The sequence below is a fragment of the Epargyreus clarus genome, unplaced genomic scaffold (assembly GCF_041222505.1).
Source record: "Epargyreus clarus isolate Ecla_fem2 unplaced genomic scaffold, WU_Ecla_fem_2.2 ptg000002l, whole genome shotgun sequence".
Lineage (NCBI taxonomy): Eukaryota > Metazoa > Arthropoda > Insecta > Lepidoptera > Hesperiidae > Epargyreus > Epargyreus clarus.
This window is the reverse complement of record NW_027332210.1, coordinates 6,713,216-6,739,226: the sequence shown is the minus strand read 5'-3', so window position 1 is coordinate 6,739,226 and position 26,011 is coordinate 6,713,216. Positions and strand designations below refer to the sequence as shown.

Genomic DNA, 26,011 nt, shown 5'->3' with positions numbered 1-26,011 from the left:
TCGATATTATACTACTATCGATACTATCGGTGTGTTCCGATAATAGACATATTAAATGAATCAGTATTGACTTAATGTAAGTCGAGTCACAACAACTCAAAGGCCTCTGACTTCATTTAGTTTGCTTGTCAATCTTGTATGTTGTAGCTATTAGAAATAAACCTGATAGTGATTATACTTACCACAAAATACGATTTTACACGATGAACGACTTAAATAGCATCGCCGACTTTTAAGGTGATTACCATTTTATCGATACTATCTCGATAAAAAATCGATAGTGTTTGTATCAGGCGGCTATGAACAGTTTATCGATAGTTGACTATCCATCGGCAACACTATAGCATTGACGTTTGACATTTTACCGCTGTACTGCACATGCGCAGAGCTGCAACTATAAATCAATATTTAATACCTATAAATATACAATCTCATCTCCTGGTCAGTTGTTCAGAAACACTCTTGGGGATAAGTGTTTTCGACGTTCAGTGCTGCAAAATGATTCGAAACATGGTGACACCGGAATTTACGATATCTCAGGACAATAACCACGTGTATATAAACGTGCAGGCTCCATATTGCAACATTTCGAGATCAGAGGTTCATGCGGACCGTTACGTTTTTTTATTCATGATATATCCATATCACCTCAGATTGCGTCTGCCTGGACGAATATACAAGATTAATGGAATGAATGGCTCGTTTACCTGCGAAACGGGCGAATTCAATCTAAAGTTTGGCAAAGAGATACCGGGTGAATATTTTCCAAATTTAAAAAAGATAAAGAGTTCGATTCAGCCGCATTGTGATGGGGCGAATACCCATCGCGACAAAGAGTTAGACGAGATCTTAATGTCTTTTGAAGAAACCCCGCCAAAAACATATGCGTTTGGATTCGCGGGTAAGATTAAAAAAGATTTTCGTTATATTGGGGACGAATTCCCTCTTGTTTTTGAGCTCCTAGAGCCGGAACGCTTCTCCTCTTGTAAAAGACATAAAATACGTACAAAGTACGAAAATCGCAAGTTCTCAATCCTAAAGCACGTATTCGACTACGTGGATGCGGATTTACTTCAACCAATATTAAATGCGGTTGCACCGTGGAATGAACCGGACTTCGACGCTAATTGTGACTTTACCGAGGACGAAAAGTCAATCCTGTGGGAGTTACCAAAAAGCCACTACATCTTAAATAAGCAGGAGCGCCAAGAAGTATTTTTGACTCTTGTCGACATACTTTACGCGTGCTGCTACGCCAGACGGACGACTACAATAAATAAAGACGAAAAGGATTCCAGCTTTCCAATTAATAAGCTGTCGTCAACTTTCACCTGTTTCTGCACTTTCAAGAACATGAGAGAAGTACTAAAAGCCTGTTACAGACGAGTCCAATCGTTTGGTGTACACACTAACTTTGAGCTTTGCAACAAAGTTAAGGAAGATGTTGCCACTTTACTGGGCAAAGGAAAAAAACCTGTAATAAAATTCTTGATTCAAGCATATGAAATAATAAATTCGGGTGCTGATGGTCGGTATATTCTCAACCAGTTGTATGTCGGAGATTATTTGATATATCTGCAAAAATGCAAAGAGGAACACTTCCAAAAATTGGCGAAAAGTGTTTTCGAGACCGAAGTGCAAAAGTGGGATCTTGACATGAAACTTCAGTTAATGGAATATATAGCAGAAATGCACCAGAGTACCAAAACACAGGGCCGAGTGACTGAACTGACGTTATTGTTGAATGATAAGAAATTGATTCCTAGAGTTTCTTCTCAACTACGACAAGACCATGATGAGGAGGAGGAGGATGTGGAAAATAACTGGGCTACGGCAGCGTCGTCCGAAGCTGCCCATAACGATACATCTGATGAATCACCTTCTTTAAACCCCCGGCAAAGGCATGTAAGTAACATGAAAGTAAATTGAATCACTAAAATGTCCGAGTTGTTAAAAATATGCTTGTTATTATATATATATGCTTTATTGAACCCATTTTGGGTTGGATGGTTTTGGTGAAATCTATTTCTTAGTCTACTAAATTGAAATGCTCATTCCTGCTGATTTTAAAGCTTATAACATAGATGAAGTATTTTATCATTAACTTGTACTTGATAGTTTCTCAATGGCATAATTATTCCTTTTTATTATGAGTCTCATGGGCTCTAGCGGACGAAGGGGGGGTTGGTCCGCCTCGGGCCCCCGGTCCTGGAAGTCCCCTAAACACTGCTATTACTTAAAAAAGAATGTTGCCGGACACATCGCCATATTTGCCGGCGAAGTATGAGGCCTATGAGACATTTATAATTTTGTAACTTTTTAGACCAGGGGCCCCCATTCACCTGACGAACCTGTGATAGCCAGATACCGCCAATGGTCATTGACACGTGGAACATGCCTTCCCCTGCAGATGGATATTACTGAAGTGATTATAATTGGAAAAGTCTAGGTTGGACAGGAGAATAAGATGGTCTTACAAATTATATTCTTCTACTTAGAATTAGAAGGTAAAGAGTCCAGTGCAATTTCTGTCTCATCCTAATGCACTGCATCTTTCGTTTACTAATAATCTACATTTATTACATCTACATTTATCTAATAGTTATTTATTGACTAGTGTTTACTACTTACTGATAATGGTAACTTTATGGTCTTTGGTCAATGGGAAATATTTAACAACTGTTACTACCCTGGGTAATGATAACACTGGACTCTTTGACTCGTATTCCTAAAGGACGTATAATAAGTTTTTTATGTATTCTCTACTATCTACAATATTTTTTATTTATTTTTTATTAAAATGGATCTCTCAGCAAGAAGTCGAATTTTTAAATCTACGTATGTATTAATAATGATCAATTTGGCGCCTAAAAGGATGAAAATGACGATCTCGGAAACTTAGTAACTTGTATAGATGGATGGAGGTGGTAAAATATGTACAAACACCATAATGGATTTGTATATAATATTTAATTTTAAATGAAGACTTCTGACACAAAGTTCTCAACTCAATTCAATAATATCGTTTTAAAAATTCGAAGATTTAATGTTACTTTTTTATGTGAATTATTTATTTAATGTAATAAATATTGTGTTTATGAGTATTTTACAATATAGTTCATAATTGATTTAATTATGTGTCGTACCAGTTGCTCTCTATATTCTTTGATATTAACAGATTTTAACATCGTATAATTTTCAAATATGTAAAAATAATTATCTAAGTAGTGAGCTACTTATATTCTACTTAATTATCCGAATACATGTAATCAAAATAGTAGTTGATATTATTCAATATAACTCAAGAATACCTAGATTTTGCTTCATAAGTTACTCAACGCATAAAGTTTTTACTTATAGTAAATGTTGGTAGTTACTTATACTTTATATATCTGTGTTTCTGAATGTTAACACCTACTTAACATGTTATTGTAACGCACATAATTTACGGTAATCATCCTATTTCATGTTAGTAATAGGTTTTCGCCTACTATGGGATGGTGAAGCGATTCATTTCTAGTTAACATTTGATCAAATGGTTCTGTTAAGAGCGGTTAAAATCACAACTCCCATACTATTTTTTTACGTATTTTAAATCAATACTGAACATGGTTAACATGTGACAAATATTCACCGATTGCTGCGGCCTAATATGAAGTAAATGTATGGCCATATACGAATGATGAAAGCAAGAATCATAAAGCTGTATGAAAGTCCCATTTATAACCACAGACTCTCAAAGTGTCCTATTTTTAAATATTTGACAGGCGCTGTTCGTGTACTAAATATATAATAATCATTGTTTAAAAACTAAAAACCACGCTAAACGCATAAGGAAAATGGTTAATCACGATTCCTGACGATCCTATTGAGGTGAATGGAATAAAATTATTTATCGGTTGATAAAATCATTAAAGTCGTCATTGGTATTGTCATAGGTTCTTCATAAGTGTTCAAAATTTTAAATTAATCGGACAAAGTTCAAAGATTCCTTACATACATACAGGTCAAGCTAATAAAAGCATGGTAAATACGTACATACACACTGTACGGATATCAATGCATGGTAATATATGGTCGTGTCTGACACTTAAGATGTTTGCAGATATGATTACTTTTGAACTTTTACTACTTGAAGATATGCTCCGCCGAATCGACTTCTAAAAGTAGGAAATTAATAGTTTACAATAGTCCATACTCACAATATTTACCAGTATTATATTCACGTTTTAAAAAAATCTAAGTGTCTACATTGTAACTTACTTTAGAGTTAGATATGTGTCTAGTGTCGACAAAAATACTGTTATTGTAAACTGTCTTGTATATTGGCCTCAAATGCCTTTAAAGGGACTTTTATCAACAATATTATTGTGAAGATGTTTCCGTGTATCGATGTCTAATTGTCTATTTAAGTAGCAATTTGATTGTTACTACTTCAAATGTAGTGAAAATAAAGTGAAAAAATAAAAAATATACTGTTTTTTATTTCTCGTAAAACCTATAAAATAACACATTTTATAATCCCTTTTGAAGCAAAAGAACTTGCAGTGCAACTGATAGTAAGTGGTTACTACCCATGGACGTCTGTAATCAACCCCAGATAAGAATTGATACTTGAATGAGGCTGACCACCGATGCTTTGCTCCTCTGAGGACTAGTTTGAGTACCTCTGATAAGTACAATCTTCGTTACCACACTCTTCAAAGGGGAATAGCAGCGCGTAAGTAACACTGCAGTTCATCATCAATCCCTTACTGTTCTACTGCTGGGTACGGGTCTCCTCTCAGAATGAGGAGGATTAGGCCACAGTTCACCGCGCTGGCAATGTGGGAATTGGTAGACTTCACATACCTTTCAAAACTTTTTTTTAAGATTTCTGAGGTATGCAGGTTTCCTCTCGATGTTTTCCTCCACCGTTTAAGCAAGTGATAGATAATTTGTAATACGCATATAACTTTTAAAACCAGGGGTGCCTGGGATTTGAACCTCAGACCCCTCGATCAAGAGGCCAAGTTTCTTGACCACTAAGCATCACTGCTTGTCCCTGTAGTTCTGGGACTAGAATAGGGCTACGGTAACGGCCCCTGCCTGTCGTAAAAAAGCGACTAAAAGGGGGCTTTCTTGGTTGCGGGCGGCAAGCGTGGGAGCTCGAACCGTCCAGTAAGCGATCCCGAGAAGGACGGCGGTATGTGTGGTCATAACATGTGTGGTCATAAACATGCTACTTTTAGTATGATTGATAAACATTTTATTTGCTAACCTACCCTACTGGTAGCATTTGGGCGCTCCATTCAGCAACTGATCTCGAAAATTGTATGTCTAGTGTCTACATCTGCTCGCATTAACTTCAGAGCGGACTAGCGGTTTGGAGCGGACTATACCGACCTCATGTACGACTAAATTTCTTAGGTTTTATTGATAGCCATGGGCGGCAGTGACCACTCACCATAACTGAATGCTCGTTTGTCACTTTAGGTATTGGGTGTTTACATAAATGATGAACACTATTTAACGTATCTGACCATTAACACCTCAACCCAGAAATGGCAGTACTCTAGTAGAGACTCAATTGTGACTTATAAATTAGTTTTTTTTATAATATAAGAGTAGCAGACGAGCATGCAGTCCACCAGATGGTAAGTGGCTACTGCCGCCCATGGACATCTGTAATCAACCCCAGATAGGATTAGATATTCCTACCGGAGGTTGGCCACAGATGCGCCGCTACCTCTGAGGACTAAGCTGGAACGCCTCGGAAAAGTCTGTCTCCCTTACCACCCCCTTTAAACCGGAACACAGCAGCGCCTAACACTGCTGTTATTAGGTAGAAATAAGTTAATGTTATTAGGTAGAAAAGGTGTGGCGGTGGTGCCGCCGGAGTTGAACCACAAAGTGTTCTACCACCTTTAGAGGAGTTCAAAAGAATGAAACACTGCCTAGCTCTTTTTAACACGCTTTTATTAGCTTGGGTTGTACGTATTTAACGGAATCTTTGAGCTTATTTTTTTTTCAGTTTTTAGAAGCTTAATAAATTTTACACTTTGTACACGTATCAAGGGCCAATGACAGTGCAATAATTTGATAACAGTTTCCCATTATTCTTATTAAATTATTTAATTCCCCAATTTATGAGTTAATCACAAACTAAAAAACGAAAAATAAATAATAGTTTAAAATAAATATAGTTCAAAAAACTAAAAACACGTTTTTATGATAAAATCAACTAAAAAGTAGAAAATAATTTTCAATCTAGGAATCAATTAAGGAATAGTAAATAGTATAATTGTGAAAAATACGTGGGGTGCTCCACTTATCAGTTTTCGAAAAGCACCCCACACTATTTCACAGTGTTTTTTTAATATTTTTAAATCTTATTTACAATAAAGTAGAAATACGATTACAGTTTTATAGTGGTATGTCATGTTATAGTTTGTATACGCGAAACCGCGGACATAGCTAGAAGTAAATGACTGCGATATTTTAGATATCCATTCGTGATAAGCGTTGCCAAAAAGTTAGCTGATATGGTATCAGTAGTTTATTATTTGTCCGTCCCAGTGGTCGACATTGGACCGTAATTAAACGCATTTAAAAACAAAGATCCGCCGAAGTATAAGAAGATATTTTTCCAACGTCAATGGGTTATATGAAACATATTTTTGATAAGGTACATCATTAGAAAACAGATTTTATCTACTACGAAGCGTTGATATGTATTTTCCCTCTCAGCAAAAAAAATTAAGACATTTGAAAAACATGTAATATAGGGAAAATAAGGTTTAGCTTTGTAATACAGTTATTTGACTTATTTGTCAACTGATTAAATTTCGGTGTCAAAGCTAGAATGATTTATTTCTCGTATTTGCTATTCTGGATTTTAATTTATTCTTAAAGTATTAATATTCAATTGTAAAGTAAGAATATTTTTACCGGAGTGGAACCAAGTTTGGTTAAAAAATTATAAATCATTTTTATTAATCGACTTGCCATTAAAACTGTGTTTTTTATTTATTTTTAAACGATATTCATTAAAAAAGAGTATTCTAGACTTTTGGCATAAAATTTTATAGTACCTTTTAAGCTTACTTTATAACTGTATACTTTATACACCACGTGCTTATTGCTTAAAAATATGTCAGCATCATCATATTTCTAACAACTATCAATATTTAGTTAATAAAACTGATCATGCCTTTATCCCACGATTTGAATCGTCATCGGGTATAAAAAGGCTAACGTTACCGCCGGTAAACAACCTCATAGGAGGTGCCTGTTGCCATCAGCTGCAATCCCTACTCGACAAGAGGTGGGTGGCCAGGCACATTTAGCAGGCCACTTTGGCAGAAGCTACGTCTGCAATCTTTTCTTTCGAAGGCGGTTTCGGTAACCGCAAACGGTGACAGAACCCTAATACTTCAGATATTATACTCTAAATAAGAGATAGTTACTGCTGCTGTGTTTTGATATGAAGGATGTGGTAAGAGAGGCATACTTTCTGAGGAGATCCAAACTAGTCCTCAGAAGTACGGGCACATCTGTTGTCGAAATCAGGTGAAATTTAACCTTATCTCGGGTTGATTGTAGACGCCCATGGGCGGTAGTAGCCACTTATCATCAGATGATTACTGGTCTGCTACTCATATATTATAAATAGGTAGAAAATTTGAAAATTACGCACACATAGACACTTCAACTTTATTTCTGTGTAAAGATTATCAAACCTTGTCATGACCACATCAGAAAACCGCGCTCGTAGTAACCGCGTTACCACTGTTACCAGATACTGTTAATGTGTGTACGTATGGGTCTGGGTTGTAGTCGAAGTCAATGACTATTGTTGATGATGATTTGGAAAATATAGGCTGACTTTGCTCAGAAAAAAACAACAATCAACTTCACAGGATGCCATTAGGTCAGCCGCAACCTCAGTTTAACAAAAGGCAAATGGCCAGAACACTTTCAATAACTGGGTCCACAACCTTCCCTTCTTCTAGTGAAGTTGTATGGCCTTTTTTTTTTTTTTTGTCGAGGGGGAAACCTTCAAAAGGTACCCGACAACGTGGGAGCGACGCCGAGTTATGTGGGATTTTTACCGCACTAAAACCCCCCCGGTGGCCGTCCTCTGCGCTGCGTTGAGGGCTCCGGGATCTCCAAAGGAACGCAACCCGAGTCCTCTTAGCGCGTTGCCCCGTCGGGCTCCGCCCAGGTGAGCTTGACGCTCGCCACACCATCTGGTGTATACGACGGTATGCGACCACACATACCGTCGTCCTTCCCGGGGCCGCTGGGCGGGCGGTCCGAGCTCCCACTCTTGCCGCCCGCAACCCCGGAAGCCCCCTTTTAGTTGCCTCTTACGACAGGCAGGAGATACCGTAGCCCTATTCTAGTCCCGGAACCACAGGGACAGAAGTTGTATGGCCTAGGAAACTAAAGAGATTGAAATGAACCCGTATTCATATGATTTATTGCTGTTACGAATATTTAGAAACATGCATCAAGGGATAGGTAAGAAAGTTCAAATTTAGGCACACATAGACACTTCATGTTTATTGCCGTGTGAAGATCATGACTTCATAAAAAATCATAAACATTTACAAATGAAAATTAAATTTGCAAACGTGAAAGTAAACAAAATGGACGCGCTCATGGTAACTGCGTTACCAGCTACTGTTAATGTGTGTACATATAGGTCTGGATTGTAGTCGAAGTCAATGACCCTGTTCTTGACGATGTCCTGGTAAACATAGGCGGGCTTTCTTGGAGTACGTGGCCTCGCTGGGTCCTCCATGTCGATCTCGTAAAGGGCGAACCTCATTCTGAAATAAGAACAGTTCTACATGTTTGTTCACGAAATATAAAATTGTTAAATTATGATGGATGATTGTTGATGCGGAATAAATTTAAAAGGCGTCATTCTTGGTGTGGTAAGGTGGAGATACTTATTCGAAGCTTTCTACCTTAAGCTGCAGGAGTAGCAACACATACATATGCTGTCGGCCATAAGTGGTATTTTAATATAGGAGCAGTAGTAATTCTACATAGATATACATTGAAGTTTTTCACCGAGCCAGAAAATTCCTTCATTTAATACCTTACCATATCGTGTTAAAAATTAACGATGAAAAATTTGTTTTAACGATGAAAGATAACATTACGACGAAACCTGCATAGGTGCCTGAGAGACCTTACAATAAGTTCTCAAAGGTGTGTGAAGTCTAACAATTCACACTTGGCATCGCCGACTTTTGAGGTGATTACCATTTTATCGATACCATCTCGATAAAAAATCGATAGTGTTTGTATCAGGCGGCTATGAACAGTTTATCGATAGTTGACTATCCATCGGCATCACTATAGCATTGACGTTTGACATTTTACCGCTGTACTGCACATGCGCAGAGCTGCAACTATAAATCAATATTCAATACCTATAAATATACAATCTCATCTCCTGGTCAGTTGTTCGGAAACACTCTTGGGGATAAGTGTTTTCGACGTTCAGTGCTGCAAAATGATTCGAAACATGGTGACACCGGAATTTACGATATCTCAGGACAATAACCACGTGTATATAAACGTGCAGGCTCCATATTGCAACATTTCGAGATCAGAGGTTCATGCGGACCGTTACGTTTTTTTATTCATGATATATCCATATCACCTCAGATTGCGTCTGCCTGGACGAATATACAAGATTGATGGAATGAATGGCTCGTTTACCTGCGAAACGGGCGAATTCAATCTAAAGTTTGGCAAAGAGATACCGGGTGAATATTTTCCAAATTTAAAAAAGATAAAGAATTCGATTCAGCCGCATTGTGATGGGGCGAATACCCATCGCGACAAAGAGTTAGACGAGATCTTAATGTCTTTTGAAGAAACCCCGCCAAAAACATATGCGTTTGGATTCGCGGGTAAGATTAAAAAAGATTTTCGTTATATTGGGGACGAATTCCCTCTTGTTTTTGAGCTCCTAGAGCCGGAACGCTTCTCCTCTTGTAAAAGACATAAAATACGTACAAAGTACGAAAATCGCAAGTTCTCAATCCTAAAGCACGTATTCGACTCCGTGGATGCGGATTTACTTCAACCAATATTAAATGCGGTTGCACCGTGGAATGAACCGGACTTCGACGCTAATTGTGACTTTACCGAGGACGAAAAGTCAATCCTGTGGGAGTTACCAAAAAGCCACTACATCTTAAATAAGCAGGAGCGCCAAGAAGTATTTTTGACTCTTGTCGACATACTTTACGCGTGCTGCTACGCCAGACGGACGACTACAATAAATGAAGACGAAAAGGATTCCAGCTTTCCAATTAATAAGCTGTCGTCAACTTTCACCTGTTTCTGCACTTTCAAGAACATGAGAGAAGTACTAAAAGCCTGTTACAGACGAGTCCAATCGTTTGGTGTACACACTAACTTTGAGCTTTGCAACAAAGTTAAGGAAGATGTTGCCACTTTACTGGGCAAAGGAAAAAAACCTGTAATAAAATTCTTGATTCAAGCATATGAAATAATAAATTCGGGTGCTGATGGTCGGTATATTCTCAACCAGTTGTATGTCGGAGATTATTTGATATATCTGCAAAAATGCAAAGAGGAACACTTCCAAAAATTGGCGAAAAGTGTTTTCGAGACCGAAGTGCAAAAGTGGGATCTTGACATGAATCTTTATTTAACGGAATATATAGCAAAAATGTACCAGCGTACCAAAACACAGGGCCGAATGACTGAACTGACGTTGTCGTTGAATGATAATAAATTGATTCCTAGAGTTTCTTCTCGACTACGACAAGCCCATGATGAGGAGGAGGAGGATGTGGAAAATAACTTGGCTACGGCAGCGTCGTCCGAAGCTGCCCATAACGATACATCTGATGAATCACCTTCTTCAAACCCCCGGCAAAAGCATGTAAGTAACATGAATGTAAATTGAATCACTAAAATATCCGAGTTGTTAAAAGATGCTTGTTATTATATATATGCTTTATTGAACCCATTTTGGGTTGGTGGGTTTTGGTGAAAACTATTTCTTAGTCTACTAAATTGAAATGCTCATTCCTGCTTATTTAAAAGTTTATAACATAGATGAAGTACATTATCATTAACTTGTACTTGATAGTTTCTCAATGGCATAATTATTCCTTTTTATTATGAGTCTCATGGGCTCACTGCTATTACTTAGAAAAATGTTGCCGGACTCATCGCCATTTTTGCCGGCGAAGTATGAGGCCTATGAGACATTTATAATTTTGTAACTTTTTAGACCAGGGGCCCCCATTCACCTGACGAACCTGTGATGACCGGATTCTCCCAATGGTCAATGAAAAATGGAACATGCCTTGGCGTGAAGATGGAAATTACTGAAGTGATTATAGTTGGAAAAGTCTAGGTTGGACAGGAGAATAAGATGGTCTTACAGATTATATTCTTCTACTTAGAATTAGAAGGTAAAGAGTCCAGTGCAATTTCTGTCTCATCCATCTATCGTTTACTAATAATCTACATTTAATTTTATTACATCTACATTTATCTAATAATGATTTATTCACTAGTGTTTACTACTTACTAATAATGGTAACTTCATGGTCTTTGGTCAATGGGAAATATTTAACAACTGTTACTACCCTGGGTAATGATAACACTGGACTCTTTGACCCGTATTCCTAAAGGATGTATAATAAGTTTTTTATGTATTTTTTACTATCTACAATATTTTTTATTTATTTTTTTATTAAAATGGATCTCTCAGCAAGAAGTCGAATTTCTAAATCTACGTATGTATTAATAATGATCAATTTGGCGCCTAAAAGGATGAAAATGACGATCTCGGAAACTTAGTAACTTGTATAGATGGATGGAGGTGGTAAAATATGTACAAACACCATAATGGATTTGTATATAATATTTAATTTTAAATGAAGACTTCTGACACAAAGTTCTCAACTCAATTCAATAATATCGTTTTAAAAATTCGAAGATTTAATGTTACTTTTTATGTGAATTATTTATTTAATGTAATAAATATTGTGTTTATGAGTATTTTACAATAAAGTTCATAATTGATTTAATTATGTGTCGTACCAGTTGCTCTCTATATTCTTTGATATTAACAGATTTTAACATCGTATAATTTTCAAATACGTAAAAATAATGATCTAAGTAGTGAGCTACTTATATTCTACTTAATTATCCGAATACATGTAATCAAAATAGTAGTTGATATTATTCAATATAACTCAAGAATACCTAGATTTTGCTTCATAAGTTACTCAACGCATAAAGTTTTTACTTATAGTAAATGTTGGTACTTATACTTTATATATCTGATGTTAGTAATAGGTTTTCGCCTACTAATGGATGGTGAAGCGATTCATTTCTAGTTAACATTTGATCAAATGTTTCTGTTAAGAGCGATTAAAATTACAAGTCCCATATTATTTTTTTACGTATTTTAAATCAATACTGTACATGGTTAACATGTGACAAGTATGCATCGATTGCTGCGACCTAATATGAAGTAAATGTATGGCCATATACGAATGATGTAGACCATCATAAAGCTGTATGAAAGTCCCATTTATAACCACAGACTCTCAAAGTGTCCTATTTTTAAATATTTGACAGGCGCTGTTCGTGTACTAAATATATAATAATCATTGTTTAAAAACTAAAAACCACGCTAAACGCATAAGGAAAATGGTTAATCACGATTCCTGACGATCCTATTGAGGTGAATGGAATAAAATTATTTATCGGTTGATAAAATCATTAAAGTCGTCATTGGTATTGTCATAGGTTCTTCATAAGTGTTCAAAATTTTAAATTAATCGGACAAAGTTCAAAGATTCCTTACATACATACAAGTCAAGCTAATAGAAGCGTGGTAAACACATCCATACACATTATATGGATATGAATGTATGGTAATATATGGTCGTGTCTGACACTTAAGATGTTTGCAGATATGAATGCACTTACTTTTGAACTCTTACTACTTGAAGATATACTCCGCCGAATCGACTCCATAAATAGGAAATTAGTAGTTTACAATAGTCCATACTCACAATATTTACCAGTATTATATGTACGTTTTAAAAAATCTAAGTGTCTACATTGTAACTTTTTTAGAGTTAGATATGTGTCTAGTTGTCGACAAATATACTGTTATTGTTAATTGTCTTGTATGTTGACCTCAAATGCTTTTAAAGGGCCTTTTGTCAACAATATTAATGTGAAGATGTTTCCGTGTATCAATGTCTAATTGTCTATTTAGCAATTTGATTGTTATTACTTCAAATGTAGTGAAAATAAAGTGAAAAAAAAATGTGTTTTTTGTTTTTCGTAAAACCTATAAAATAACACTTTTTAACACGCTTTTATTAGTTATAATACCTCTTGACGCAAAAGAACTTGCAGTGCAACTGATAGTAAGTGGTTATTACCCATGGACATCTGTAATCAAGCCCAGATAAGAATTGATACTTGAATGAGGCTGGCCACAGATGCGTTGCTACCTTTGAGGACTAAGTAGGAACGCCCCTGATAAGTTGATCTTCCTTTCCACACCCTTCAAACCACAGGCACACAGGAACACAGCAGCGCCTAAAACTGCTGTTATTAGGTAGAAATAGGTGTGGCGGTGGTGCCTTCGGAGTCGAACCACAAAGGGTTCTACCACCTATACATAAATATATATATAGTAACATGCATATTTTTTTATATATAATATAAGAGTAGCAGACGAGCATGCAGCCCACCTGATGGTAAGTGGCTACTGCCGCCCATAGACATCTGTAATCAACCCCAGATAGGATTAGATATTACTACCTGAGGTCGGCCACAGATGCGACGCTACCTCTGAGGACTAAGCTGGAACGCCTCGAAAAAGTATGTCTCCCTTACCGCACCCTTCAAAACGGAACACAGCCACGCCTAACACTGTTGTTACTAGATAGATAGAAATAGGTGTGGCGGTGGTGCCGCCGGAGTCGAACCACAAAGAGTTCTACCACCTTCGAAAATTCCTATCTAATTTCACCTCTCATATATGTATATGAGAGATGAAATTTGATAGGACTTTATTATGGGTCTGGGTCTTTATGTATATTGTGGGTACCCATAACACAGGGGATCCTAGTGTGGACTTGTAAGTGTAGAAAGCGTCCTTTTTTGGTAACAGCAATGTTTGTAGAGTCATTATAATCTATCTGATGTTCAGTAATGGTGTATATTGTAGTTAAGAATTGAGGTTTTGTTTTCATAAGAATTAGCAAAGGGATTGCAGTTTCCTTGCTGGTAAATGTTCACTGTCGCCCATGGGCATGTACCTAACTCCATATAGATCATAGGTGAAGGTGATAGAGACCTCTGTGTTATAACACTTGTTATTAGGCCGACACAGGAGTAGCGGCAGTGACGACGGTGTAGAATCACAGAGAGTTATACCACCTTCAAAAAGTGTGTAAAGTCTATGAGCAATTGACCAGCGCGGTGGACTATTGCTAAAATTCTTCGCAATTCCAGAAGTGATTCGTGGTCAGCAGTGAGACATTCATGGGTTGCCGACGAGCCAAGTGATAAGCTATAGACAGTAAAGCTCGCTAGTCTCGCGGTTTGTGTAGATCGATTATAATCTACAAAGTTAGGCAACGTCGTTTGCCACCCATCTGGTATCCAAGTAGCATAGATTGTCAAACCACCAGAATGTAACGTTTAGTACAATTATTTAGTTTTCTTGCGCTACCTTTAAACATATTTTTATAGCATAGAAGTAGCAGAGACAGGTATCGCGGTAGAGTCTATAGAATTGAATCACATAGGGTTGTACCATCTTCAAAGTTCTTCACTGTTCTTCTTAACTGTCTATTTAAACTTCTATTTAAATATTGTTTTATTATGATCAGTTGATGTGACCGATAAAAATGGGGTACGTTTTTAAATACTACTAAGAACTAAATAATTACATCAAATACCTCAGGCATTTTGGATAGGTAGGTACTACATAAATATTTCTTGCTAGTCACTTTATTCTACATTTGACTGTTATTTTTCCATTTGACAACCAAGTCAAATGCTAGCCTGGCTAATTAGCTTAGCCAGGCTAGCATTTGCATTATTTTCCCCTATATTTCGTCTTTTTCAAATGACTCGAAAATTGACGCAGAGAGGTAAAATTCATATCAATTCGTTATAGACGATAATAAACTGTTTTCGCGTTATATACCTTATCATAAATATGTTTATATAATCCATTGACATTGAAATAAATCGTCTTATACTTCGGTGAATCTTAGTTTTTAAATGCGTTTAATTACGGTCGAATGTCGACCACTGGGGCGGACAACTAATAAACTACTGATACCATATCAGTATTTTTGGCAACGCTTATCACAAATGGATATCTAAGATATCGCAGTTATTTGTTACTAGCTATGCCCGCGGTTTCATCCACATAAAACAGTTAAATGACATGCCATCAAAAACATAACTTGTAAAAGACCATTTTTTTGTTATCGAGGAGGAAACTTCCAAAAGGTTATGGTGCCGTGGGGCGACACAGAGTTATGTGGGATTCTTACCACACTAAAACCCACCCGATGGCAGTCCACAACCCCGGAAGCCCCTTTTAGTTGTCTCTTACGACAGGCAGGGGATACTGTAGCCCTATTCTGGTCCCGGAACTACAGGGACAAACTTGTAAAAGACCAAGTTTCGCAACTTAGTTCTTCTATCGGAAAAAAGGTTTGAGATCCAAGTATCAAGTCGGTTAATTTATTCAGTCCCTCCTTAAGGGACCTTCTGTCTTCAGTTATTGTGTAATTCGGTAACCTAACAATATGGCACCATATAAATATTTAAAAACTTTTATGTTTTAAATAAATTGATTGACTTGGTAATCGTACTAAGTAATATAATTAATATCCAATGTGCTTTAAAACAATTTTTATAACAGACTATTATACTTATCAATATTTATTTATTATAAATGCTCTAAAAGTATTATTATTGTTCTAAAGCTCATAAAATATATTTTTTAAAAACTGTTTTAAATATAAATTTATTTATGTATTCTTTAAATTAATTTATAGGATGAAAAAACGACCAAATTAATAGACATAATCACATTAATTGTTATCTCTATAAAACGATTATTTCCGGTAATTTAGACAACATCTACATCTATCAGAAAATTATTTATTCTACAAATAAATAATTTTCTATTTCTCTGTTTCTTTTTGTAAAGTCAAAATAACAAATTTTTAAAATTGCATATGAAAAAGTATGAAGTCTTTTTCTTGTAAAAAAAATAATTACTGATTAAAAAATATCTGTCTGTCTGTTTTGGTTAATTTTTGAAACCAATTTTGACAGGACTTTTACCAGCCAAATAGTTGATATTATAAGGAAAAATTAGGCTACTTGTATTATAGAAAAAGTGCTGCATAATATAATTAAAACCCTCATTACCAACCTTTATTTTTTCTAATTTATTATAACTTAATTTCCACGGAACTTTATGAAATTAACATTGAAAATATTACAACACGATAAGGATAATTAGGCCAATGACGGAGGGGTACTTCCAGCTTAAACAATGAGAATTAGGGATTTGGTCCTTATTTACATACCTATATAATAAGTTTTCTAAATAGAGACAGAGTAATATGAAGAAATATGTGACCTAAAATCTAGGTTTGAAGGTGGTAGAACCCTTTGTGGTTCGACTCCGGTGGCACCACCGCCACACCTATTTCTACCTAATAACAGCAGTGTTAGGAGCTGCTGTGTTCCGGTTTGAAGGGTGTGGTAAGGGAGACAGACTTTTCCGAGTCGTTCCAGCTTAGTCCTCAGGGGTAGCGGCGCATCTGTGGCCGACCTCAGGTAGGAATATCTAATCCTATCTGAGGTTGATTACAGATGTCCATGGGCGGCAGTAGCCACTTACCATCAGGTGGACTGCATGCTCGTCTTCTACTCCTATATTATAAAAAAAAGGTAACTATTGGGTGTTTACATAAATGATGAAAACTATTTAACGTATCTCAACCCAGAGGTACTCGTACCAGTACTCTATGTAGAGTCTCAATTGTGCCTTATAAATCAGGAACTGCTCCGAATGAAACACTGCTTAGCTCTTTTCAGGATAATGTCAGTTGACATTAGTCTTTTATAAAAAAAATCTTATTTCGATAAAGTAGGAATAAAATTTCAGTCAACATTGAACCGATTCGAAATATTTACAGGATCTTATATAACTTACATTATAAAATATATTTGTTTAGTATGTAAGTTCTTATTATGTATATTACTTTTGTCAATAAAGAACACTAAATAAAAAAAAACAAAGTTCTTAAATTTCAGGTGTATATTGGTATGTTATGTTACAGTTTTTATACGCAGATGAAACCGCGGGCACAGCTAGTAGTAAATAACTGCGATATCTTATATTCGTGATAAGCATTGCCAAAAAGTTGGTGATATGGTATCAGTAGTTTATTAGTTGTCCGTCCCAGTGGCCGACATTCGACCGTAATTAAACGCATTTAAAAACCAAGATTCACCGAAGTATAAGGAGATATTTTTTCAACGTCAATGGATTATATAAAACATATTTTTGATAAGGTACATTATTGGAAAACAGTTTTTATCTACTACAAAGTGTTGATATGTATTTTACCTCTCAGCAACAATTTTTAAGTCATTTGAAAAACACGTCATATGGGAAAATAAGGTTTAGCTTAACCAGATTATTTGACTTGGATTCGAATGATAAAATACTGGTGTCACATCACTATCGCTACATATTATTATTATAAAACAAAGTCGCTTCCCGCTGTCTGTCCCCATATTCGCTTAGATCTTTAAAACTACGTAACGGATTTTGATGCTGGTTTTTTTAATAGACAGAGTAATTCAACAGGAAGGTTTGTATGTATAATATATGTAAAACATAGTAAAAACACTGATAATTTTACAAATTTCGTAAAAAAAAATTTTTTTGGGCTTACATTGGAAACGCTGGCTGAACGCTACGAGATAAATCAAAATAATGTTCTATAGTATTGTACATCTTAAAAAGGTCTACAAATAAGTCCGCGATGGCATATGTCTATCTTTATTGTATACCACAATAACTGTTTTTATGATTTAAAATGTGACAAAAAATAAGTTCATATTAAAATGGATTCATTACACACTAAATATTAATCCTTATCAAAATAAAATATTTCAAAAAAATAATCGTTTAATGTAGATAAAATTTGCTCTTTATAGCATGTAAATTGGACTTATAGTTTGGAAGATCCTGTGAGTATAACATTTTGCGGGATGAATGTATGAAGGCACGCGCTATCAATACAGGTATCACGCGCTATCAATACGCGCTATCAATTCAAAAAATAATTAAAATTATCCTGTCCAGGATTTTTTTAGCAAACCCATTTTTAATGTATTACCCAATGTACTAATTTCGTTATAAAATGAGTTTCATTCTATTATCAGCTCGGTCCAGTTCGATTTAGCTTCGGATCTTCTACTAATTTTATACCAACAATGCGAGGTTCGAATGTGGCTTCCGCTGTATTGTACGACGAGAGTTTGATCAACGAGGCAGGGATCCTACTACGGATGACGGTACATGTGGTCGTAAGCACCTGAAGGCGTGTGATGATTGCAAGCCCAAACCTCCTGTTGATATGTCAATAGGTTTAATAAAAATAATGACATAATGAATTATCCTTCCCAAAATAAACTATTTCGATTTTTATATAAATAGAAATCAAGCATTTAAGGTGTGTAGAATTAAATAAATGTATAAATTTTGGCCTTAATGGTATGTAATTTGGATACATACATGCACTAAAGTATAGTAGGCTTTCGGTCTATATCATATCGCGGAATCAATTAAAGGACGAGCGCACGAAAATATGATTTTCAGTGGATTTAGTAATAATTAATAATAATAATTGTAATAATACTAGTGCAGTAGTGTAGTGTAGTTTAGTGTTTGCGTAATGTGTTGTGTTGAGTTTTTAGGGTCAAAGATACAAAAAACAAAAACAAATCTACAGATAATTTAAAAGGCAAAATACAAATAATAATAATACAACAAACAGTGGAATATAGACACAAAAGCGATTAATTCAAATAAAGATAACAATAATATTAGATTTGATGAATAATAAATCAAATTTTAACTAACAATGTCAAAGATACAAAACACAGATTAATAATTAATAGGTATCAATTAATAAATAACTTATAAAGCATTTAGCGTTAATTTTATCTCTAAAGGATTAATTCGATTGTTAATAAGTGGATAATAATCGATTCAATATCATGTATAATTGATATTCCTGATTTGTTTTGTTTTGTTTTCAAAAATAATGTTATGAATATTATTTATTTTTGAAATTCTTAAAAAAATATTTTATGAGTCAAATCAATGATAAATAATGATAGCCTAATACGTAATTTGAACTTCACTTTTTCAATTGAGGGGTCCGTCTTTGGAATCTCCGGTTTCAAACCACTGATTTATGTGTATTAGAAATTATTTATGATCCCTCGCTTGATCGGGAAAGGAAACTTCATCAGGAAGCATACGAAGCCCGATCATTCGTTACAAAATATTCTAAACGGTATGGAAAGTAGACTTTTGCTGTTTGTCCACCGCCACCGTCACCGAGCCGATACCGATAATTAATTACGGCGCCGAAGTAGCGTACAATACATACATTTACTATAGCTGCGTGTCCATCGCACGTCCGACACCCGAGCACCGTCATCCTGGCCGCCGATATTTCGAGTAGATCGGCGTGACCGCTAGATCGGCACCAAGTTGTTGTCGGGCCGATGTGCCGGCAATATAAAACACGTTGGAACTTGTCCATACACTGTCGTCACACGCCGATATCGATCGAACAAAATAAACCGCCGATATCGGTCGCGGTGGACAAACTATCCCCGTCACGACATTTTAAAATCGGTCCCGAAATAATCTCGTTCTCGGTATCGGCTCGGTGACGGTGCGGTGGACAAACAGCCTTTGTCCTATTCCTCTCTCACTATGAGAATAGACCCTTACTGTTTAAAATAGGTCGACGAAGGTAAACAGAAATAATTATTCGACCCCTTTTAAATCATCCGTACAATTATACTTTTCCATTTATTTCATCCATACATGTACACAGAACATACATACAATTGAAAAGTGTATTTTTTAATATAACTGAAATTGCAAGAAACATTTGTTTCAACATTTATTTTTATTTATTAACACTCCAATTCACTATGAAACTAGTGACAATTAATATAACCATAGGCTTGAGCAGAGAGCTGGAGTTCGGATCAGGATTGTATTCATAATCAATGACTCTACTTCGTATGATCTCCTTGTAGACTAGGGCTGATTTCCTAGGAACTCGTTTCCTATTGGGATCCGTCATGTCCACTTCGTAGAGACCCATCTTGAGCCTGAAACAATTTAGTGGATTTTAAATTCATTTATAGTGCATTTTAAAGAATGAACTCTTCATAGTTCCGCTGCGAAGGTACTTCTGTTATGTTTTTTTTTTATAAAATTGAAATAGATAAATAATTATGCAGTCATTTATATCCATAGAGATATATATGGATATCCATATATCCTCCATGGTAATCAACCCTTCATGATTCATTGCTACCCTTGAGGGGCAGATATACTTCTTCGTGGCGTTAGAATTAGTAATTAGGAATACCAACGCATCCGTATTCCGTGGCCAACTTCATGAAGGACTAATCTTTTTTGAGAATGATTACAGATATCCATGTCACTTACCATCCGGTAAACCTCATGCTATGCCATCCTTCGTTATAAAAACTTGTATTATTTATAAGGAAACAACTAAATAAAAATAATGAATAATATTTACGTATATCCACGATTCCATTCGAAATCATCCATCAGGTTCCATACATGGTATCCTTTAACATTAGCTCCATCTAAATTAGCAGCAAATAAGGCACTTAAGTAATTTCTTATATACGCAACTCTATCATCATCGTTCAGACCAAGGGTCTTCATGGAAGAACCATTCTCCGTTATGTATATCGGTGGGTTATTGTAATTGTCTTTTATGTACATCAGAAGTTTGTAGAAGCCTGGAGCGTAATCCTGAAAAATACATTATTTTCTAAACATTAACATAAATACTAAAATAATGGATTATTGTTATAATTGTTAGAAATATATTCAAATTATTTAATCATAGTATTATTTTAATTAATTATTTCGTGTTATTTTCATGATGTGTCATTTTCATATACCCATGATTGTATGAGTTAGCATAAAAAAGAAAAAGAACGCTCTTGACGTTTGAGTTGTATTTTGTATTTTGCGCGGGAATAATAAAAGTTGTGAATTGGATTTAGAAATAGTTTTATACTATTAATTTAATCAACTCATTTTTAATAATAATCAAGACAAAAGCTGTCGATTTTGTCTTATTTGGCGCCAAAAAAAGGATTTAAGTCTCCTTCGGTCGGTGGGATTTAATACGCCTTGTGCCGCCACAATGTCGGGTATAGGACGAGGTTTAAAACAACTCGTAACGCAGTAATGGAAAGTACAGAAAAATCCGTGCCGCTGGGAACGTGTTAACAGACCAAAAATAACAAGTAATTCCTTATATGGAAAGGAAAGTACATAATATGACATTGTCATTGCCACAATTTAGAAGAATCCATCAAACTCCTTTTTTAAATTATAATGAATTGGTTCACGTTACTTACAATTTACATGACAATTGAGTAATTATTTCACAGTCGGGACTTTTGTGTTAATAATGAGCTACTCAAGAGGTCAGAGGACGATTGGATACGATCCGACCATCAATCTGTTTAGACTGTTAGGCACGCCAAAAAATAATACATACATACATCCACTCGAAAAACATTACCCTCTGTAATCGATTAAAATGATGACAGAGAAAAGAGCTTCGTTCAAGACCTTAACCGATACCAAGTTCAAGTGTTTGACTATGGCTTTACACTTACGTCCAATTTTATTCTAAGAAGATGTAAAATTATCAGCCCTGATAAATACAGATTAGACATTTATCTCCTGTCATGTTTATGATTACATAATAAATGTATGTAGTCGTCGTCAGCCTGTTACTATCCAACAACTGGACACGGGTCCCGTTCAGAGGTCTTTTTAAACCATAGTTGCTAATTGCAAATTTTTAGGTTTCGCACACCTTGGGTGAACTTGCCAGGGCAAAGAGGGCACCCTCGAGACCCGGATAATTCCTACCCACCCTCATATTGCAAACGCAGACGCGGCATATGAAAGATCGGTGGGTATGAACCCATCTTGCTTGCTTGACTTTTGAGAACTTTTAAAGAATTTTCAGGCGTTCATAACGATGTTTTTCTACACTGTTTAAGTAAGTGATAATTAATTACTAATATAAAAATAAAGGAGTACTTACTTTCAAATCGTGACTTCCATTTAGAGGCACAAACTGCATTTCATACGAATCATAATAAGCATCATGATTCATTGAAGGTACTTCGAACCTTCCTTCCAGAGATTCATTTCTATACACGACATCAGTACCATAAGTGTTTAGTGAGAAAAAATCTGAAGTGCCTTTAATATAATTGATTTGCTCGTCAGTAAAAGGTCGAAGTCTTGATGACTCGTAGTTCTGCTCTGCGCTAGCTGCAGCAACCCTGTCTATGAGTAGCTGAGGATAGTTTCCGTGTTCAGAAAATATTGGATCGACGTACTGTCTGAACTGAAAATGAAATATATCATTTTAAGAAAATAATGTGCGCAGGTGCTTAGACTCTACGCCTTCTACTTACTAGCAGTTAACTACTTTTTTAATGTTAGCAGCTAATCTACTTTTAGCTGTTATTATTTTGAGGACTAAGTTGGAGCGTCTCACGTAAGTGGGTTATAGTTATCACACCTCTCAAACCAGAACACAGTCCTATTGTAACACTTAACACTACCGTTGCAAGATAGAGGTATGTGTGGCAGTATTACCTCTGAAGTCGAATCACAAAAGTTTATTTCTCTTTTACAAAAATATTTCAAGACTTTATTACTTCGATAACATGAATTTAATCGTATTTTATTACCTTCTGTCTTATTGTAATAAGTTAATAGTATAAAAACTTACAAAAAGAGCCATAACACTCAATACAGCATCATAATCGTCAAGCGAATCCGATGCCGGTTCGACCCAATTCATACTAAACACAAGACCAACTTGACCACCTTGAGCAGTTCTGAACTCATCATCATAAATATGGTAAGCTTTAGCATTCGCAAGAAGGATGTTACGACCGCATTCGTAGAATCCTACGCCCGGAGATTTAACTAGTGGAGCATGTACAGCAACTCCATACCCAAGTTTGCAATGAATGAAGGGCTCATTGATCGTCAACCAGTACTTTACTCTGTCGCCAAAATTCTCGAAAAGTACTCTAGCGTAATCTCCGAACCAATCCACTATATCTTCGTTTAACCAGCCTCCAAGTTCATTTAAGTTGTGGGGTAAATCCCAATGATACATTGTCACGAATGGGACTATATCATTTGCTAGTAGTTCATCAATAATTGCGTTGTAATGAGCAATTCCGGCGGGGTTAACGTAATTCGGTCGGCCATAAGGCAGAATCCTAGGCCATGATATGGAGAACCTGTAGGACTTGACTCCCAATTCTTTCAGCATTTCTATATCTCGCTTATAAAGGTAATACGAGTTGCAAGCGATATCAGCATTAGTTTTATCGTTAATGGCATCTGGATTGGTACGAATTACGTAATCCCACATGGAAGGTCCTTTACCTAAAACAGAATCGTCATATTACCAGATAGGCAGCAAGTTGATGTTAAAAAAGTTTCATATAAACTTAGTACAATTAGTTCCTATTTGATTTTGACTTTGATTACGACAATCGGACGATATTTTACTTAAGGGCCCTAAATAGAAATGGGTGACGAAGGTACCTAAATAGGTGTTGAAGGTAGAAGAAACTTTTATGCATCGACTCTGGAGGCACTATCACACCTATGTCTGCCTAACTACAGTAATGTGTGTTCCGCTTCGATGGATGACCACACCCGTTTACCAAAATGAGATATACTTAGAAGCTTTCCAACTTAGTCATGAGGGCTAGCAACGCATCTGTAGCCAACCTCAGGTAGGAATTCTACCAAACTGGGGTTGATTATAGACGTCCATGGCAAGCCGTAGCCACTTATCACCAGGACCCATATGGTCCTTGTATGCTTCTTCTACCTAAAAATATGAGATAAAAGGGTTTTCCCAAAGAAAAAAAGCTATCTCTGTTATCTATAAATCACTAAAAATGTTAATAAAGTTTTTTATATCTTTACTGTATTGGATTAATAATATAAACTTGATGAATTTATGTAGATTGGGTACCTACTTATCATCATAATAACTTTGTATCAAAATGTATTTAAAGACGTCTGCAGAAAATTCGTATCTGATCTTATTTAAACTGATTACTTTAAGTAGTAATATTTATGACAATAATTGATAGCCTTTTTATTGGAACTTAATTCGCTCTGAATCGGCGTCATTCGAAAATCAGTAGATTATGAAAGTTACTGTTCAATATATAATAATAATCGAGAAATTCTCGAATAAATGACTTAAGAATACAATTTAAATTGAAAGACAGTGTGGTAGTTTTGTTTTGGAGGTATAACCCACCGTGGTTCGATTCCAGCGGCATCGGCACACCTATATCTGCCTAATAATAGCAGTGTTAAGCGCTGCTGTATTCCGGTTTGAAGGGAGACTGAATACCTCGGAGGGAGCTCCGAGGTATTCAAGCTTAGTAAGAGGTAGCGGCATATCTGTGGCGGATCTCAGGTAGGAATCGAATCTAATCTGGCGTTGGTTACAAATGTGAATGGGCGGCAGTAGCCATTTTTCATGAGGACTGCGTGCTTTACCATGTGGTGTTTCAATACGTTACCATCAACATCCCAAGCTCCTTCAGTTTGAAAGGCAGAAGTAGCTACACCGAACATGAAGTTATCCGGGAAGGAAGGCCATTCCTTGTTGTATTTTTGAGCACTGCTTTGTAACAGGTAGCTGAAAGAAAATATGTTTTATTATACTTTTTTTTTTTTTTTTTTCTCTTTTTTTTTTTTTTTTGAGTCCGACTAGTTTATTATACTTAGGTATTAGCAAAAAATAATTGACGCAACCCTGATTTCTAAATTTAATTTTTATTTAAAGCATACTTAAAGTATTACGTATGAAACTGTTACAACATAAATCTGTTACTTATAAGATGCCAACCCCAACAGACAGTCTAAATGCTGACATCAAGATTTAAAAAATAACGTCACTATATGAAATGGTTCTATTGTAACTTATGGCACTAGTGTTAAACTCTTTAAAAAATCATATATTTATCGATAATTTCAATCATATATTCATCTATTTTTGTAGCTGACTGTACTTATCAGAATTTTACACAATTTCTGGTATGACGTCAAAATTTCTAGTAAAACATGAGTCCTGTCGGGGCTTGAAATGTAAGTTAAGTCTAAATATAATTTTCCTGTAATAACGACACACATTGGCACTTACGTTATCTTGATGTCCATGATTAGGAACACAATTCACACACACGAGTAATTCTTAAATAATTAATTTACAAATAAACTTACCATGTTAGGAGTATAAAATATTTCATTTATATTAAATAGCCTGATAATGTATAGTAGTTTCTAATGTAACTTCTAAACAGTTTAAGTTTCTCATTGCGTCTATATTTATAAGGATTATCAGTTATTTCTACCGAGTTATCAAAGCGCATGTGTAAAGGACATTAGTATCTATCTCTAATCTTTAGAGATTATTAGATAAACGCATACTCAAATACAATGCAAGATACATAAAGTAACATTGTTGCAAGAGATTTGATCTGACTATTTTCACATTGTAGATAAGGTAGACCAGTG

The 26,011-nt window shown here is 35.7% G+C and overlaps 3 protein-coding genes across 3 annotated transcripts; 2 read left to right on the top strand and 1 right to left on the bottom strand.

The window, feature by feature from the left end:
* Positions 1 to 457: 457 nt before the first annotated feature.
* Positions 458 to 4,456, top strand: LOC140746717 (protein SHQ1 homolog). Its single transcript, XM_073078815.1, has 2 exons — positions 458 to 1,905; positions 2,324 to 4,456. The coding sequence occupies exons 1-2, from the start codon at positions 499 to 501 to the stop codon at positions 2,447 to 2,449; spliced, it is 1,533 nt and encodes a 510-aa protein (XP_072934916.1). The 5' UTR covers positions 458 to 498; the 3' UTR covers positions 2,450 to 4,456.
* Positions 4,129 to 25,081, bottom strand: LOC140744611 (myrosinase 1-like). Its single transcript, XM_073076249.1, has 7 exons — positions 25,015 to 25,081; positions 23,181 to 23,851; positions 22,482 to 22,790; positions 20,922 to 21,163; positions 20,352 to 20,484; positions 8,662 to 8,812; positions 4,129 to 4,160 (listed from the first exon to the last, which is right to left on the bottom strand). The coding sequence occupies exons 1-7, from the start codon at positions 25,067 to 25,069 to the stop codon at positions 4,129 to 4,131; spliced, it is 1,593 nt and encodes a 530-aa protein (XP_072932350.1). The 5' UTR covers positions 25,070 to 25,081.
* On the top strand, positions 9,471 to 12,256 carry LOC140745039 (protein SHQ1 homolog). The gene is made up of 2 exons (XM_073076793.1): positions 9,471 to 10,918; positions 11,273 to 12,256. Exons 1-2 carry the CDS (start codon positions 9,512 to 9,514, stop codon positions 11,396 to 11,398), a joined length of 1,533 nt encoding a protein of 510 aa, XP_072932894.1. The 5' UTR covers positions 9,471 to 9,511; the 3' UTR covers positions 11,399 to 12,256.
* Positions 25,082 to 26,011: the final 930 nt, after the last annotated feature.